Source organism: Aplysia californica, unplaced genomic scaffold (genome assembly GCF_000002075.1).
Source record: "Aplysia californica isolate F4 #8 unplaced genomic scaffold, AplCal3.0 scaffold00285, whole genome shotgun sequence".
In the NCBI taxonomy this organism is placed as follows: domain Eukaryota; kingdom Metazoa; phylum Mollusca; class Gastropoda; order Aplysiida; family Aplysiidae; genus Aplysia; species Aplysia californica.
The window spans coordinates 457,725-470,964 of record NW_004797555.1 but is presented as its reverse complement, the minus strand read 5'-3'; the positions used below and the strand labels follow the sequence as shown (position 1 = coordinate 470,964).

General features: G+C 38.1%; 1 protein-coding gene across 1 annotated transcript in view; it reads right to left on the bottom strand.

The window, feature by feature from the left end:
- LOC101857654 (DNA-directed RNA polymerase I subunit RPA1) overlaps nt 1-13,240 on the bottom strand; it is a 42,115-nt gene that overhangs the window by 24,825 nt on the left and 4,050 nt on the right. The window contains exons 2-14 of the mRNA XM_005101493.3: nt 11,899-12,094; nt 10,763-10,890; nt 10,019-10,220; nt 9,212-9,422; nt 8,176-8,398; nt 7,321-7,449; nt 5,914-6,054; nt 4,807-4,956; nt 3,928-4,148; nt 3,473-3,596; nt 2,677-2,760; nt 1,765-1,903; nt 805-919 (exon numbers count right to left, since the gene is read on the bottom strand). Of these exons, the coding sequence (XP_005101550.1) occupies nt 805-919; nt 1,765-1,903; nt 2,677-2,760; nt 3,473-3,596; nt 3,928-4,148; nt 4,807-4,956; nt 5,914-6,054; nt 7,321-7,449; nt 8,176-8,398; nt 9,212-9,422; nt 10,019-10,220; nt 10,763-10,890; nt 11,899-12,052 (2,021 nt within the window). The 5' untranslated portion in view covers nt 12,053-12,094. The remainder of the gene's footprint in view (nt 1-804; nt 920-1,764; nt 1,904-2,676; nt 2,761-3,472; nt 3,597-3,927; nt 4,149-4,806; nt 4,957-5,913; nt 6,055-7,320; nt 7,450-8,175; nt 8,399-9,211; nt 9,423-10,018; nt 10,221-10,762; nt 10,891-11,898; nt 12,095-13,240) is intronic.

The window sequence follows — 13,240 nt, the reverse complement described above, 5'->3', positions numbered from 1 at the left end:
TTCTTTGATTGAGAAACTTGGGCCAAGAGGTAACTAAAGTCAACATCAAATATGTCCATACGAGCATAATTATTCATTTCCTTCGACTTAAAAGATCCTTTAGCTAACTAACTCTACAAATGTGTAACAATACTTTTAAATCTCATAAAATGTGTTCTTCTTCTTAATGATAAAAGTGAGACAGAATGCAGTCCCCTTCAACGTTTACAACACTTCACTCACTACTTCTTTGGCATGGGCCTGTTTCAGTAAATCAAGGTGGAATTTTACAAACTGCTCATAATTTTTCAGTTTGACTCACAGAAAGTTTTAAAATATTCAACCTCACTGGTAAACAAGATAAAACAAAACAAAAATGATGAGTTGATTTCAGTTTGAGTAAAGAAAAGCATATCTGCACACAAATGATTGTTTAGATCAGAGGAAAAGCACAAGAAGAACATACCAAAAAAATTGGGAGGGAAAGAAAAAAGAAATAGAAGACTTTCCAGCAGTGCCCTGGAATCACCCACAGCAAAATGGTCGCTTTTAAGGACAAGCGGGCTAACCAAGATTTCGGGGGTTTCCAGAAACCTTGGCCTACACCAAAAGTGGGCATTGCCCTACCTATAGGAGAAGTTTGGTTTCACTGGTGAGTATATTTGCTTGGTAAAAGAGAAAACTCTCCTTGTTTTTTAAAGAAACTGAACAAGGGGCAAAAACTTTACCTTCCATTTCCCCAAAACAGCATTTTTCAGGATAGCCTTCTTGTGCTTAAAAGCAACAAAAATTGACAGAGACACAATAATATGACAAAGCACTCACTGCGTAAAGAATCGACCCCGGATGGTGAGCGCCACACCGGCCACCATGTGATCCTGGATAAGACCTGCCAGGGGAGCTCCGTCTCTGGGGGCCAGGTACTGGTGGTCAGTGCACACTGTTGGACACAAGACGACACACACCAAAGGTTTTTGTTTTAGTTTTAGATAGGGTTTTACGGCACCTACAACTGTCAAAAATTTTTGGGGGGTTGTTTGAGTAAAGAGAAGTACATCGACACAATAATGGTCATTTAGTGCTGGGGAAAATGAAAGACAGGCAGACAGAAACAACAGAGGGAAAGTGCGAAGAAGTAGGACCTACCAGGGGCGCCCTTCAACCACCCGCACCAAAGATTAGAGGTGTCACAAGAGATTAAAATACAAAGAAAAGAAGGAGGAGAGATATAGATGATAGATATTTGATTGACAAGCAGGAGCAAACCGCACTAGAGTAGCTTCTGCCCCACTGAGCCACATGAATGAGAAAGGCTTAATAAAACATCTCCCTACACGAGAATCAGATTCACATTCTACAAGTAAAAGGCTTGTTGTTTTTTTGTTTGGGTAAAGAGAAGCACTTCAACACAATAATGGCAAAGTGCCAGATCATTACCTCACAAATTCTTTAGAGACATTTGTTTAATAATGACAAAATGATTATCATCTATAACAAAACGATTTCAAATCACAACTAGCTTTTGCCTTACAGCATCTTCACTTTTCCCGCACAAATCTACATGACAAACATTAATTTTGACAAATGGAAAACTATTTTGACGGGAACACAATATTAGTGGCGGCAAAAAGTAAAGCAGCAGACAGAAAAGATTGATAAACTGGAAAGAAAGGACCAGTCCACAGATCACACACTTATCAGATGGAAAATGGAAATGACAAAATGAAATTACAGAGAAAAAAATGAGTGTCAGCTCTGGATGAATATTATCATAAATAACATTACCAATAGCTTCAGCCTCCGCTCTGCTCAGTTCACATTGAGGAAAGTGGGCATTCATTTCATCACCGTCAAAATCAGCATTGTAAGCTTTACAATTGGAGTAATGCATTCTCAGTGTCTTGATGTTGGGCAGAACTCTTGCCTAAGAAGAAATTATAAAGTAAAAAGTTTTGTTTCATACTTCCAGCCTTAAAAATACAAAATCATTGGAAAGTTTAAAAAAATGAAATGCTGATATAACAAACAAAAAAGGAAAAGAACAATCATATGAGAAATAAGATATTTGTAACAACCATCCCTACTGGCATGGATTACTAGAAAATTCAAACTTTTCCTCAGCCTTAAGAAACTACAGCCACATTGTCCATCTCAAAGATAGACATTAACCCCACTGTCCGTGTCAAAGATAGACATTATCTCTCTGAGGACGTTCATTCTGGGCACTCAACAAAACTTGAACATCCATTGTTTTAGGGTTTAACTTCATAATTCACAAACAAGATTGTTCGAATTTGTTCTCTTAATCTGAAACTTTAAGAAGGCATGTACCAACATACAAACCATTCTTCAAAATATGCAGACTCGTGTTCTTGATTTGTGAGTGATGGTTTGCAATGTGCAGAAACGTTTCCTTTGCTCTGGTGCTCATCGGACGTATGTGTCCGCTGGGTCTCCAAAGAGTTAACCCCACTTAGGTTTATATTTGCTACAAACTATTAACAAACTCATAAATCATTTAAAATACAAAAACTAACAAAAAGTCCTAATAATACTCCATAAACAAAGGCATGTTGTATTTTCCTCAACTCACGAGGAGTAACAAAACAAAGGTTCCTCTCCCTTTCACTTGAAAAACTAGAGACAAAGAAAATGGCCAAGCTTCCATAACTACAGCATAGCAACTAGATCCACTACCTTGTGAGCTTGTATGCTGACTCTGTGCAAGGTCGGCTGACGATTCAGCAGCAAGTAGTCCCCGTTGATCAGATGACGGCAAACCTGTGCAACGTAGCAGACACAAATTTTAGTTCTCCAAAAATAAAACAAACAGCCCTCCCCATTTAATACAACACACAAGTCCTCTGGCTGCGGTATTTTAACACTTTTCACCCACACACTTATCCCCACAGACCAGGATACAGGTGCGGTACACGCAATATCACACCGTCGCCGATCGGCGTCCTGTGGGGGAAGAGGAGCGGCTTCTTACCATCGCCGATTGGCATCCCGTGGGGGCATAGTGTTAAAGATTCATGTTCCGCCTTCAATAGCACTAAGGACATTTTCAGACAGAAAAAATATGCAAGACAGTTACAGTATAATTAAGCAAAAACAGTAAAAATGACCACTTTCCTTTGGTGATAAAATTTCACAAAAACTTTGAGAACATTTACTCTTTACTTGACTTTTTCTTTTCTCCTGTATCGTTACATGTCAAGAGGAGGTAAGAGGTTTGGTCAGGGGATAGGTGGGTGACTACTGTTGTGGATATATTCTTTTAGAGGACCCTTTTGGTCTATCCAGCAAAGTTTTACGTGATGTACGCCCCTGCCTTAAATTAGTCTAAAATCACTGGTGCAGACCTTTGTCCAGTGGCTTCTAAGAAAAAAAAAAGTCAACGTACAGAAAAAAGACCTGCTCTGGAAAAATCTCCAGTAAAGTTTACATATTTACAGCAGCACCCCCCCCCCCCCTTAAAAAAAAACCTCACCGTTTTAGAACCACCGTGATCGTTGTCGGGCACCAGCAGCTGTTTCGCGATAGCCTCTCTCTGGGTCTCGTTGGTCGGGCTCAACCTCACCACACTCCCATCCTCATTGATGACACTGACAGCACTATATGTCACACAGAACAGAAAAAGCATTGTAAAATATGTGTTTGTATAGAGTGGGCTGAAAGGTAAAATACTACAATCAGTAGAATCAATAATAGTAGCAAGGAATAGAATGGAAAAGACTATAATATCCCTTTTCCCATCCATTCTTTATGATTAAAGGAGACACACATCTACTTTTGAATAATAAATCCATACCTGCACGCTATTAAATGTATATTTTGAAACAAGAAACAAAGAAAAATTCAAAATTTCGTTTTTTAAATTACATACAAAGCTTTTGTTTTTAAAAGCATTTTTATTATACAGGCAAATAAAAAAACAACCAATACCCAGGATAGTTGTTAGGACCATTGATGACCATCTGCCTCAGCTGTTGCACATTCCAGGGCGTCACGCGGTGAGGGTACGTGAGTTTGGAGGCAAACACCAGCGGGATTCCCACCTCCTTCGTCCCGATGTACGGATCGGGAGAAATAACAGAGCGAGCCGCAAAGTTCACACGTTTCCCCATCATGTGCATGCGAAAAAGTCCCTCTTTTTTCTCAAGCAGCTGTTCAAAAGAAAATTATAAACATATTTTGTTTCACATCATTCTTTCACAACATTTTTAAAATTAATCTTAAAGTTAAAATACATGCCAAAAAATATGGCTTTGAAATGTCAGCAAAGACATAATAACAATAGACATCCCAGTTAAAACCAGATTACATAGATCCTTAGATTTGAATAGTCAAGTATAGCTATGAGAAATCCACTGACACTCAACACAAAAGCAGCTACGAAGCACTAGAGAAGAGCAAGTCCGAAGTTGGACCTTCCAGTGACACTCTTCAAAAACCTGCATCCCTGGATTAGTACCCACCCACACACACACAAACATGCTTGTCTGCACACATACTCTCATAATATAAACATACACACCTGCACACACATAATACACACACACACACACATATTCTCATAAACATGCATGCGCACACACACACACACACACTCTCATAAACATGCACGCCTGCACACACACACAATGCAGGGACAAGTCAGGCGTGATACTTTTAGGACAAAAAACAAACTGACAACCCAGTCAAAATCAGATTACGTATTTCCCAGAACCAGTCCACCCATCCATATACAGGCATGCCCACACACTTACAGTCAATGACACACACCCACATCAACATCATCCTCTAAAAGAAATCTACGTTTACCTGTTTCACTCCATTGAACTTTTCCTTGGAGATGTTGTCAAGATCACTGTCGAGCACAACGTTGACCTTGGACTGTAGGCCCACCCAGCACTGGGACATGCGATGCATGTGAGCGGCCAAACTGTCGCTGCTCTCTCCCATGGCCAGACCCTAGGAGAAATAAAAGACGAGGGATGCCATCTAAAAAAACTCACTAGATTGTAAGAGTATCATTTCTAATGTCAACATCAAAGCAAAAACTTAAGTTTAACCAGTTTGTCCTTTTGCCTTCACGTCATCAATGATCGTACATAACAAGATGGTTCACTCCTCCCTTTGAGCCAATTATGAATTAAAATAGTGTCCTCAAAATTCGGTGGCGCCCTCTTAATGCGCAGCTTTTTGTTTGAAAGCAATATTTCAATTTTTGTTTGAGTTATGAAATTTATACCGAGTCCGGTTACATCATTTTGTTGACGCAAGACCGCAAGAACTAATTCACTTGTTTTTCCCCAAACTCACGCTTTGACAAAGTGAAACTTGATGTTCTCTTTTCCTAAATCCTTTCCGAGTTTTTCAATAGCAATATAAAGTAATAATAAATGACGGATCACGTAAAAACAAAACAATACTGAGGCACCCCATCTTCGCAAATATATCGGCGATACGTCCGGAAAGAGTTAATCTGTGGTATTTTTGTTGAAATTCTAATCCTAAATGTTGAAAAAAGGAAGAACAAAATACAAAATTTTGGTACAATTGTTAAAAGAGGGAAACACTTATTTCTCTCTCCTGTACAATTTTTCTCTCTGGGCTCTTACATTTTCACAGCTGGCTGACGTATTGTTTTATCACCATTACATACAAAATAATGCATCTAATGTGACATGTACTTGTCAGCTTAATTTTTCTCTTCATGTTCAATTATAATGAGATTAATTTATAATTTAATTTTCATGTATACCTGCATGTGTTTTTACGGTCCTGTATGGCCACGAAATATTTCCCCCTGGGACAATAAAGTATTATCTTAAAAGGAAAAAATACAGCTGTCATAAAAGAATTAAGCATGGTTCTAAGTAATCATAAACAAATCATGAACATGTAGAGACAGACAGATAGCCTCACCTGCACGTTGTCCCTCACTGTCCCTTTCACTCTCTTTGAGTACGCTCGCAACATCTCTCTCATTTCTACACAGCCTCTCAGCACATTGGCCAGGTTGGCTGTCTGGGGGTGCTCGTACTTGCGCTCTTTCATTACGCTGAGCTATGGAACAGAATGAAACGATCATCAATTGACGTAATAACCTTCTAGAGATGCTATTCAAAACTTACACCAGTTTTTCCCAAACTTTTCATTAAAAAATTAGTTGGGTTGGGTTAAGTTGGGTTATTTTTTCATTTTTGAAAAGAGAACAACTTCAGCGTACGCATTTTTTAAAAAGGATTAAATATAAACAGTGTGAAAGCAAAGAATTTCCATGCAGTCATCTCAGAGCATTGCTGTCTTCTTTTAATACTTGAACAGTTCAAAGGTGTGCAACCAATCTGGGCATATCTCTTAAATGGAAATGAGAGAGAGCAACTGTGTTTGGGTTAGACTACAGGTGCTGAAGACAAAGCTTTTTTAGTGACCCAAGGCCAGCACTCCACATGTAAAGTAATCTCAAAAGTTCAAACAATTATGATCATGATTCTCTCCTTTTGCACGTTTTTTTTCTGACTCAGGGTAGAGAATTTTCCCAATCACCTTGTTGTTATCGATCCAGACCCAATCACCGTTAACATGTTTTGTTCGAAAAAAGCTGTTATGTCCGAAAAATGTTTCCCTCTCCCCCATTTAACTAAATTTAAACGAAGTCATGATTAACATCGCACTGCATTTCAATTGTCAAGCAGTACTAGATCTACATGCAATTACACGTGCTTGGCTAGATGTCAACGAGAGGGGAAAATTTGATGTAAATTGATGATATCTTCCAAAACGACGACAAACGTTTCTCCATTATGTGTCATCGTGGTTATGTTCGAAAGATATTTGGTATTTTGCACAGAGTCATAGTAAAAAGTGAATAAAGTGGCATTTTTTCACCATTAGCATACACTGTGAATCAAACTGAATCTCCTGAATCTTTGCTTGCAAAAATTTTCACAAAATGAATTAAAATATGAACATGGAAAGTGTTTCATTTCTTTCAGACATAACTATGAGGACACAAATGCAAACACAAAGACGTTCAGAATTCCTTTTTTTCTGTGGTACTCACCCTTTTATATGCTTATGTTAGAAATTTAAGCAATGAGAAAACAATTATATATTCCATAAATTACTTTCAGGGTATTTTTCATTTTGTGTCATCATGACTGATATATTGCAGAGATTCATAGTAGAATGTGAATAAAGTGACATTGCGAGTCAAATTTAATCTTCTGAATCTTAGTTTGCCAAAATTTTCAAAAAAGAAATTAAAATTTTTTTTTCTGAAATAACTATGATGACACAAACGCAAACACAACGACATTCAGAACATACCGGTCTGAACCGCGTAGGAGGCACTGGCAGCACTTCCATGAAGAAGACCTCCGTGGCAACCTCTGCTCCGTGCACTCGTGTCAGGAACGGAAGAATTTTGGATAAAAACTCCTTCTCATATTCCCAAACCTGGTGAAATCCAGACGAAAGATAATTTTTTTTAAACATTTGTTGTCGCTGTATAACAATGTCCCTGCATACTGTATTTTTAAACAATCATCCCTACACAGTTTAAAAGAACCAAAAAAAAGAACAAAAGAACAAAAAAATCCCAGCCACATACACATAGGAATGAATGGGAATGTCATTCATATGAAGCTTACATTCTCCTGAAACAGCAAATGTGAAAGTGGGGTTGCTTCTTTTTTATCCCCTCATACAGCCTAAAAAACCAAAAAAACATAAACAGCCTTTAACAACTCCATTTCCATACAACCGTCACAGATATAGATAATTTGTTTCAAGAAGCTGTCAATTATTTAAGTTAAGCATAAACCATGCTAAGCATGACAACATTGCCTGCTGTTGAAGTAAGATGCGAGCCAGATGCTGTTTTTCAAAATGTAAAGCAAGAGATGTCTGTAAAACAACATTAACGGCAGATCTTATTACTGAATCTTTTAGTTTTTAGTTTTAGTAGAGGTTTTACAGTGCTCACAACTGCATAAGGTCATATGAGCGCCAGAAGATTAGAGGTGTTACAAGAGAATAACAAACATAAAAAAGACATAGACGTTTCATAGGAAAGAAGAAGCAAACCACACCAGAGCACCCGCAAACCACCCACACTGAATCTTTCTTTAAAAAAACAACAACAACAGCATTGTTTATAACATTCAGTTGGAAGACACCTACCATTTTCATGTGCTCTTTAGCGACATTGGGATACAGGATGCAACGCTTGTGCTTAGAGTTGAGGAAATGATCCATTTGTGTCTGTAGTTCTTTGTCTAATGATATGTCTTCACTGACAGGATCTTTATCCTGTTCCTTTTCCTCATTGTCTCCCTCCATCACAACTTCTTCCTCTCGATTTCCTCCATTCTCCTCCTCATGCTCCTCCGACAACTCCCTGGTCCTGGTTTTGATATGGCAAGATAGGATTAAAAGAAACTTAAGTTCGAAATAAACACATTGATGTGTGAGCGACTTATATATACTATTGTCAACCATCATGTTTCATCAGCCTAAGAATAAAGAGGTCTGCCTGAGTCACTTTGGTTTATGCAAAATAAATGTTCAGTTATATGAATAAAACTTGAAGAGCTGTTAGCAGAAGGCAATTAAATAAACCTAATTCAATCCACAAGAATTTATAATGATAAAAACTCTAACTGTCACCCAATAATTTTGTAAAAACTCATCGTATGAACCTTATTGTTTCCTTGCCTTTCTGTCTCTCAGTTCATAAGAAGTACAGCTTCAGTTTTGGAATCAAAAAGTAAAATGACAGGAGAAAATGTTTTTTTGTTAGTTTTAGTAAAGGTTTTACGGCTCTCGCAACTGCATAAGGTCATATGAGCGCCAGAAGATTAGAGGTGTTACAAGAGAGTAACAAACATAAAAAAGAAGAAGGGGAGATAAGGACGATAGATGTTTGACAGGAAAGAAGGAGCAAACAACACCAGAGCACCCACCAACCACCCACAGAAAATGTCTTTTTACATAGAATTCTGTATGTATGTATAGTATAAGGTTTTACGGCGCTCGCAACTGCTAAGGTCATATGAGCGCGCGAAACACAAGTTGTTCACCTCTGCGAAAGTTCACTTCACGACTATAGAATTCTTTCTGCAGCTACTGAAGGTGACAATTAAGGACAACACATTCACATCAAGAGGATAAACGAAAGCTTTTTGTACGAGTGTAACAAAAGTGACTAAATACACACCTCTGAGCTCTAACTGCCTGCAGAGACTTTCTAGCCTCCACTTTTGTGCCAATGATACTGTGATTGTACTCAGGCTTCAGGGAGCGGTTCTGAGTTTCACAGTGACAGCAAACCGAAGACACAGTGGTCAGACTTTTCAAGGCAGTGTTCACTGTATTCTTGATCTGTGTCAGCTTGTTCTTGGACATGGAGTGGTCAGCTCTGTCAGAATCTGACAAGAAAAAATAGGGAACATATAGTCGATAAGTTGAAGTCTTGCCTGGCCAGACTGCCAAACATCAGCAACATTTGGCTAGGATAAAATAAATATAAACAAAGCAGGGAAGATCAAAATGCACACCTCAACAGAGTTAGTTTTAGTAAGTGTTTTACGGCACTCGCAACACAAAAGGTCATATTTATATGCCCAAGATTAGAGCTGTTACAAGAGAGTGACAAACACAAACAAGAAGGAGGGGAGATAAAGATGATAGATGTTGGATAGGAAAGAAAAAGCAAACGACAACACACCAGAGCACCCGCCAACCACCCACTCCTCAACAGAGCACCCATCAACCATCCCACAAAACAGAAAACACGGACCATCCTTTCGTGTAAACAAACCTGAGTCCAAATGAGGTACAAAAATATGTTAACAAACAAGATCTAAAGAAGAATTTCAGATTTGTAAAAAAAAATCTGTTTCATACCCATAGTCAGTTCATAATACCAATACAACCCATTAACAACAACACCCCCCCCCCCCACCCCACTTTTCAATATCTTAAAAAGACAGGAAAAACACACAAGCCAAGAGCTGTATCATACTTCTCAAAACATCCAGCACATATGCCTCCACTTCTGCGACTGCGATATCTTTGGCTTTCTCAGAATGAGAGAATCTCTCCACCAGCTCTTGGGCCTCTGTGAGAAATCCGTTTTCGAGGAGTTGAATCTGGCTCGTGTAGACCTGCTTGACCAGCGTGGGCATGTTGATGCGGTGACACGACAGGCAACTTCCCCTCAAGACCTTTACACACAGACGGGGAGGAGTAAAGAGGAATTAACTAACAGTACTACAAAACTACATACAAGAGAATATAAAAGAGAAGAATATTATTCATCAAATAAAACAGAACAACTACATTTTTTATTCTTGCTTTTTTAGCAGCATAAAATCTGATTATTTATGTCTGTCATGTCACAGTTTTGTGACATCATGATTCTTACTGTTTGGGTGAGACACAGGAACTGCACATGTGAATTGTTTGATATTTTTAAGGGGTATCAAATTAATTATAAAAACAACACTACCAAATAATTTTCATAATCTTATCAGTTCAGAAGTTGTGTTCTCACAGTACTATAATCCAAAACTACACATCAACAGTTACACTCTAAAAAAAAAATTGAAATTATAATAAAAACTTCAAGCAGAATCAGGAATAATTCTTTACACCCCAAATGAAGACAAAATTACCATCAACATATCAATGTATAAGAACTGACATGTAAGAATCATATTTACACATGACTACATTAAACCACACGACAAACTGAACGTATTCTCACCTTGACCAACGTTTTGAAAAGCAAAGGATTATACAGGAGAACTGGTAAGGTTATATGGCCCATGTGACCTGGACAATTTTTTTCACTCTGGCCACAGCTTTCACAGCGGTCATCATGCCGACAAGGACCTTGGAAAAAAAAAAAAAAGAAACAAAATCACAGATTGTAAGTGCTGTCTAATAACAGGAACCATTGAGTACAAAAAAAAAAAAGGGCTCATTTCTCAAAGTTCACATAAATGCATTTGAGCAGGTGAACACTTTTGATCATAATCAAAGAAATTTCCTGTGAATCATGACATACACCCTGAAGATCATAAAGTAAACCTCAAAAAAATGGAAACGAAACCCAGCAAACACACAAACATGAGAGCACAGAGAGGCCTATTGATCAGATCATCTTCGATACTGGCCACAATACTCATGTAGCATGTCATAACATGGTGCATTTCCACGCTCTATAAGATCAATTGCATTTTGTCTGATAGTCACTAGAAAACAATCTGTTTCTATGTATGCAAAACCAATTGGGTCTTTTGAAAGGGGGAAAAAAATTTTTTTTTAAAATATATATACATATCAACTTTAACCCCCCCCCCCCCCCCCCGGACAAATCCAGTTTGGTTGGGGTTCTTGGCTGGTTGAGATTATCAAAGAAGAATTTTGATACACTTCATATTCTTAACTTTTGGAAAAACAGAACAGTCTCAATAATTCTCCTCCTAACAGATAGACTGAAGGACAAACAACGTGAACAAAACGGAAAATATTTTCAAATTCAGTTTACTTTTAATGCTGTTGGAATTCCATCTTGTCCCTTGACTGGCTTGATTCTCAATTTTCAGTCATAAAACACAGATTACACTTTATCAACATATCGCTACCTTAAATTACAAAGATCTCTATCAGCTCAATGCGTAGTTTTCTTAAATTTGAGGTCAAAATGTTTGAGTTTCACAATATGTCAAGCTTTTTCGAATTCGAATGCAGTTCTTTGAATATCTTGATAACGACTTTTAATATTCTTACGATTTTGATAGAGCCTTGGCTTTCTGACTTCATGTTACTCAAAACAGCCAAAAATGTCAGATAGAACTTTGTATTTCTGAGGTAGCATATGTATACAAAATCGCTTACCAAGGGCAGGGTCATGTAGACCTCCATGTACAGGGTTCTCCAGTAAATCAAATGTCTGTGGGTTCACAATCTCTTTCACGCTGAGTTGAAGGATTTCCTCCTTACTGTAAATTCTGAAGTCTGTCTGATCAACTTTCATATGAGGAACTTCCATGATGAAAACTTCTCTCTTTTTTTTTAATCACTTGATTAAAAACTGCAAAGAAAAATAGAAAGGGAAAATTAGCCACATTTAGAATGATTAAATTTGGGATTAATATTGGGGTAGGGGTGAGGGGTGAGGGGGATGGGGGTGGCAGTAACTTTTAAAGAAAGACAATAACAACCACCCTCCATACACACACACGCATCCTAGTGCCGTAATGGTAGGATGAGTTGATGCTATTATGTCAAAAAGTGAGAACATAGGACATAGGCAATGATCAAGCACTGGTGGTAATATTACATGATACGGCGGCCTATTAGGAATACTCTTAGTTTTGAAACTGTGAGGGGAGTTGGAAAAACGAAGTTAAGTTTTAATTTATGCTACATAAACTAGACTACATTGCTCATAGCCATTAATAAATTAAATATATATAACCTATCATTTACTACTGAATTGTACTATTTAGTAAATATTTTAATTGCTAGTTCTGGAATTATTCGAGCATTATGATGCCTCACTAAAAAAAGCAAGTCATTGATATGGTCGGGTATCTGTAATTAAATTATCTTCAAAGACTGAACTGTCAACACTGACTTGGTGATATGATTCAATCAAAACTCACTCATTGCCATTGCCGCACCTGTGTCGGTCAATAGGCAACCACCGCTCACCGCCACTACCGCACCCCTGTCGGTCGCATAGTTTCCTCTTTATTTCTGCTCATTGCCGACACATATGCGGCAACGGCATAGCCCAATTACTAGAGTAACATCCCTTTGACCACTCAGAGAAGTTTCACTTTATTAGAATGATTTCCATTGAAGTTCTACCTATTTTTTTAACAGGAGTTCCCTTTGTCCTGTTTCTGGGTTTTGTTTTGAACATCAGGGGCAGCCGAAGTCAACCAAATGTTAATGTGATGCTCAGGCCGATATGAATTGAAAATGTGCTCGTAATTTTAGAGATTCGGAGTCCATATGATTCAATGAACTCAGATTCAGATGATGAAGTGTAAAATAGTTGTAGTGATGGTAGTTTGAGATAGAGAAAGAGGTAGATCACCTGTTGACAGCAGTAGGCTAGTACAGTCAAACCTGTGTAAGACGGCCACCCATTGTCACGGAGAAAAGTGGCCGTATAAGACAGGTGGCCGTCTTAGGCAGGACTGATCAAGGTGAAGAAAACAAACCATTC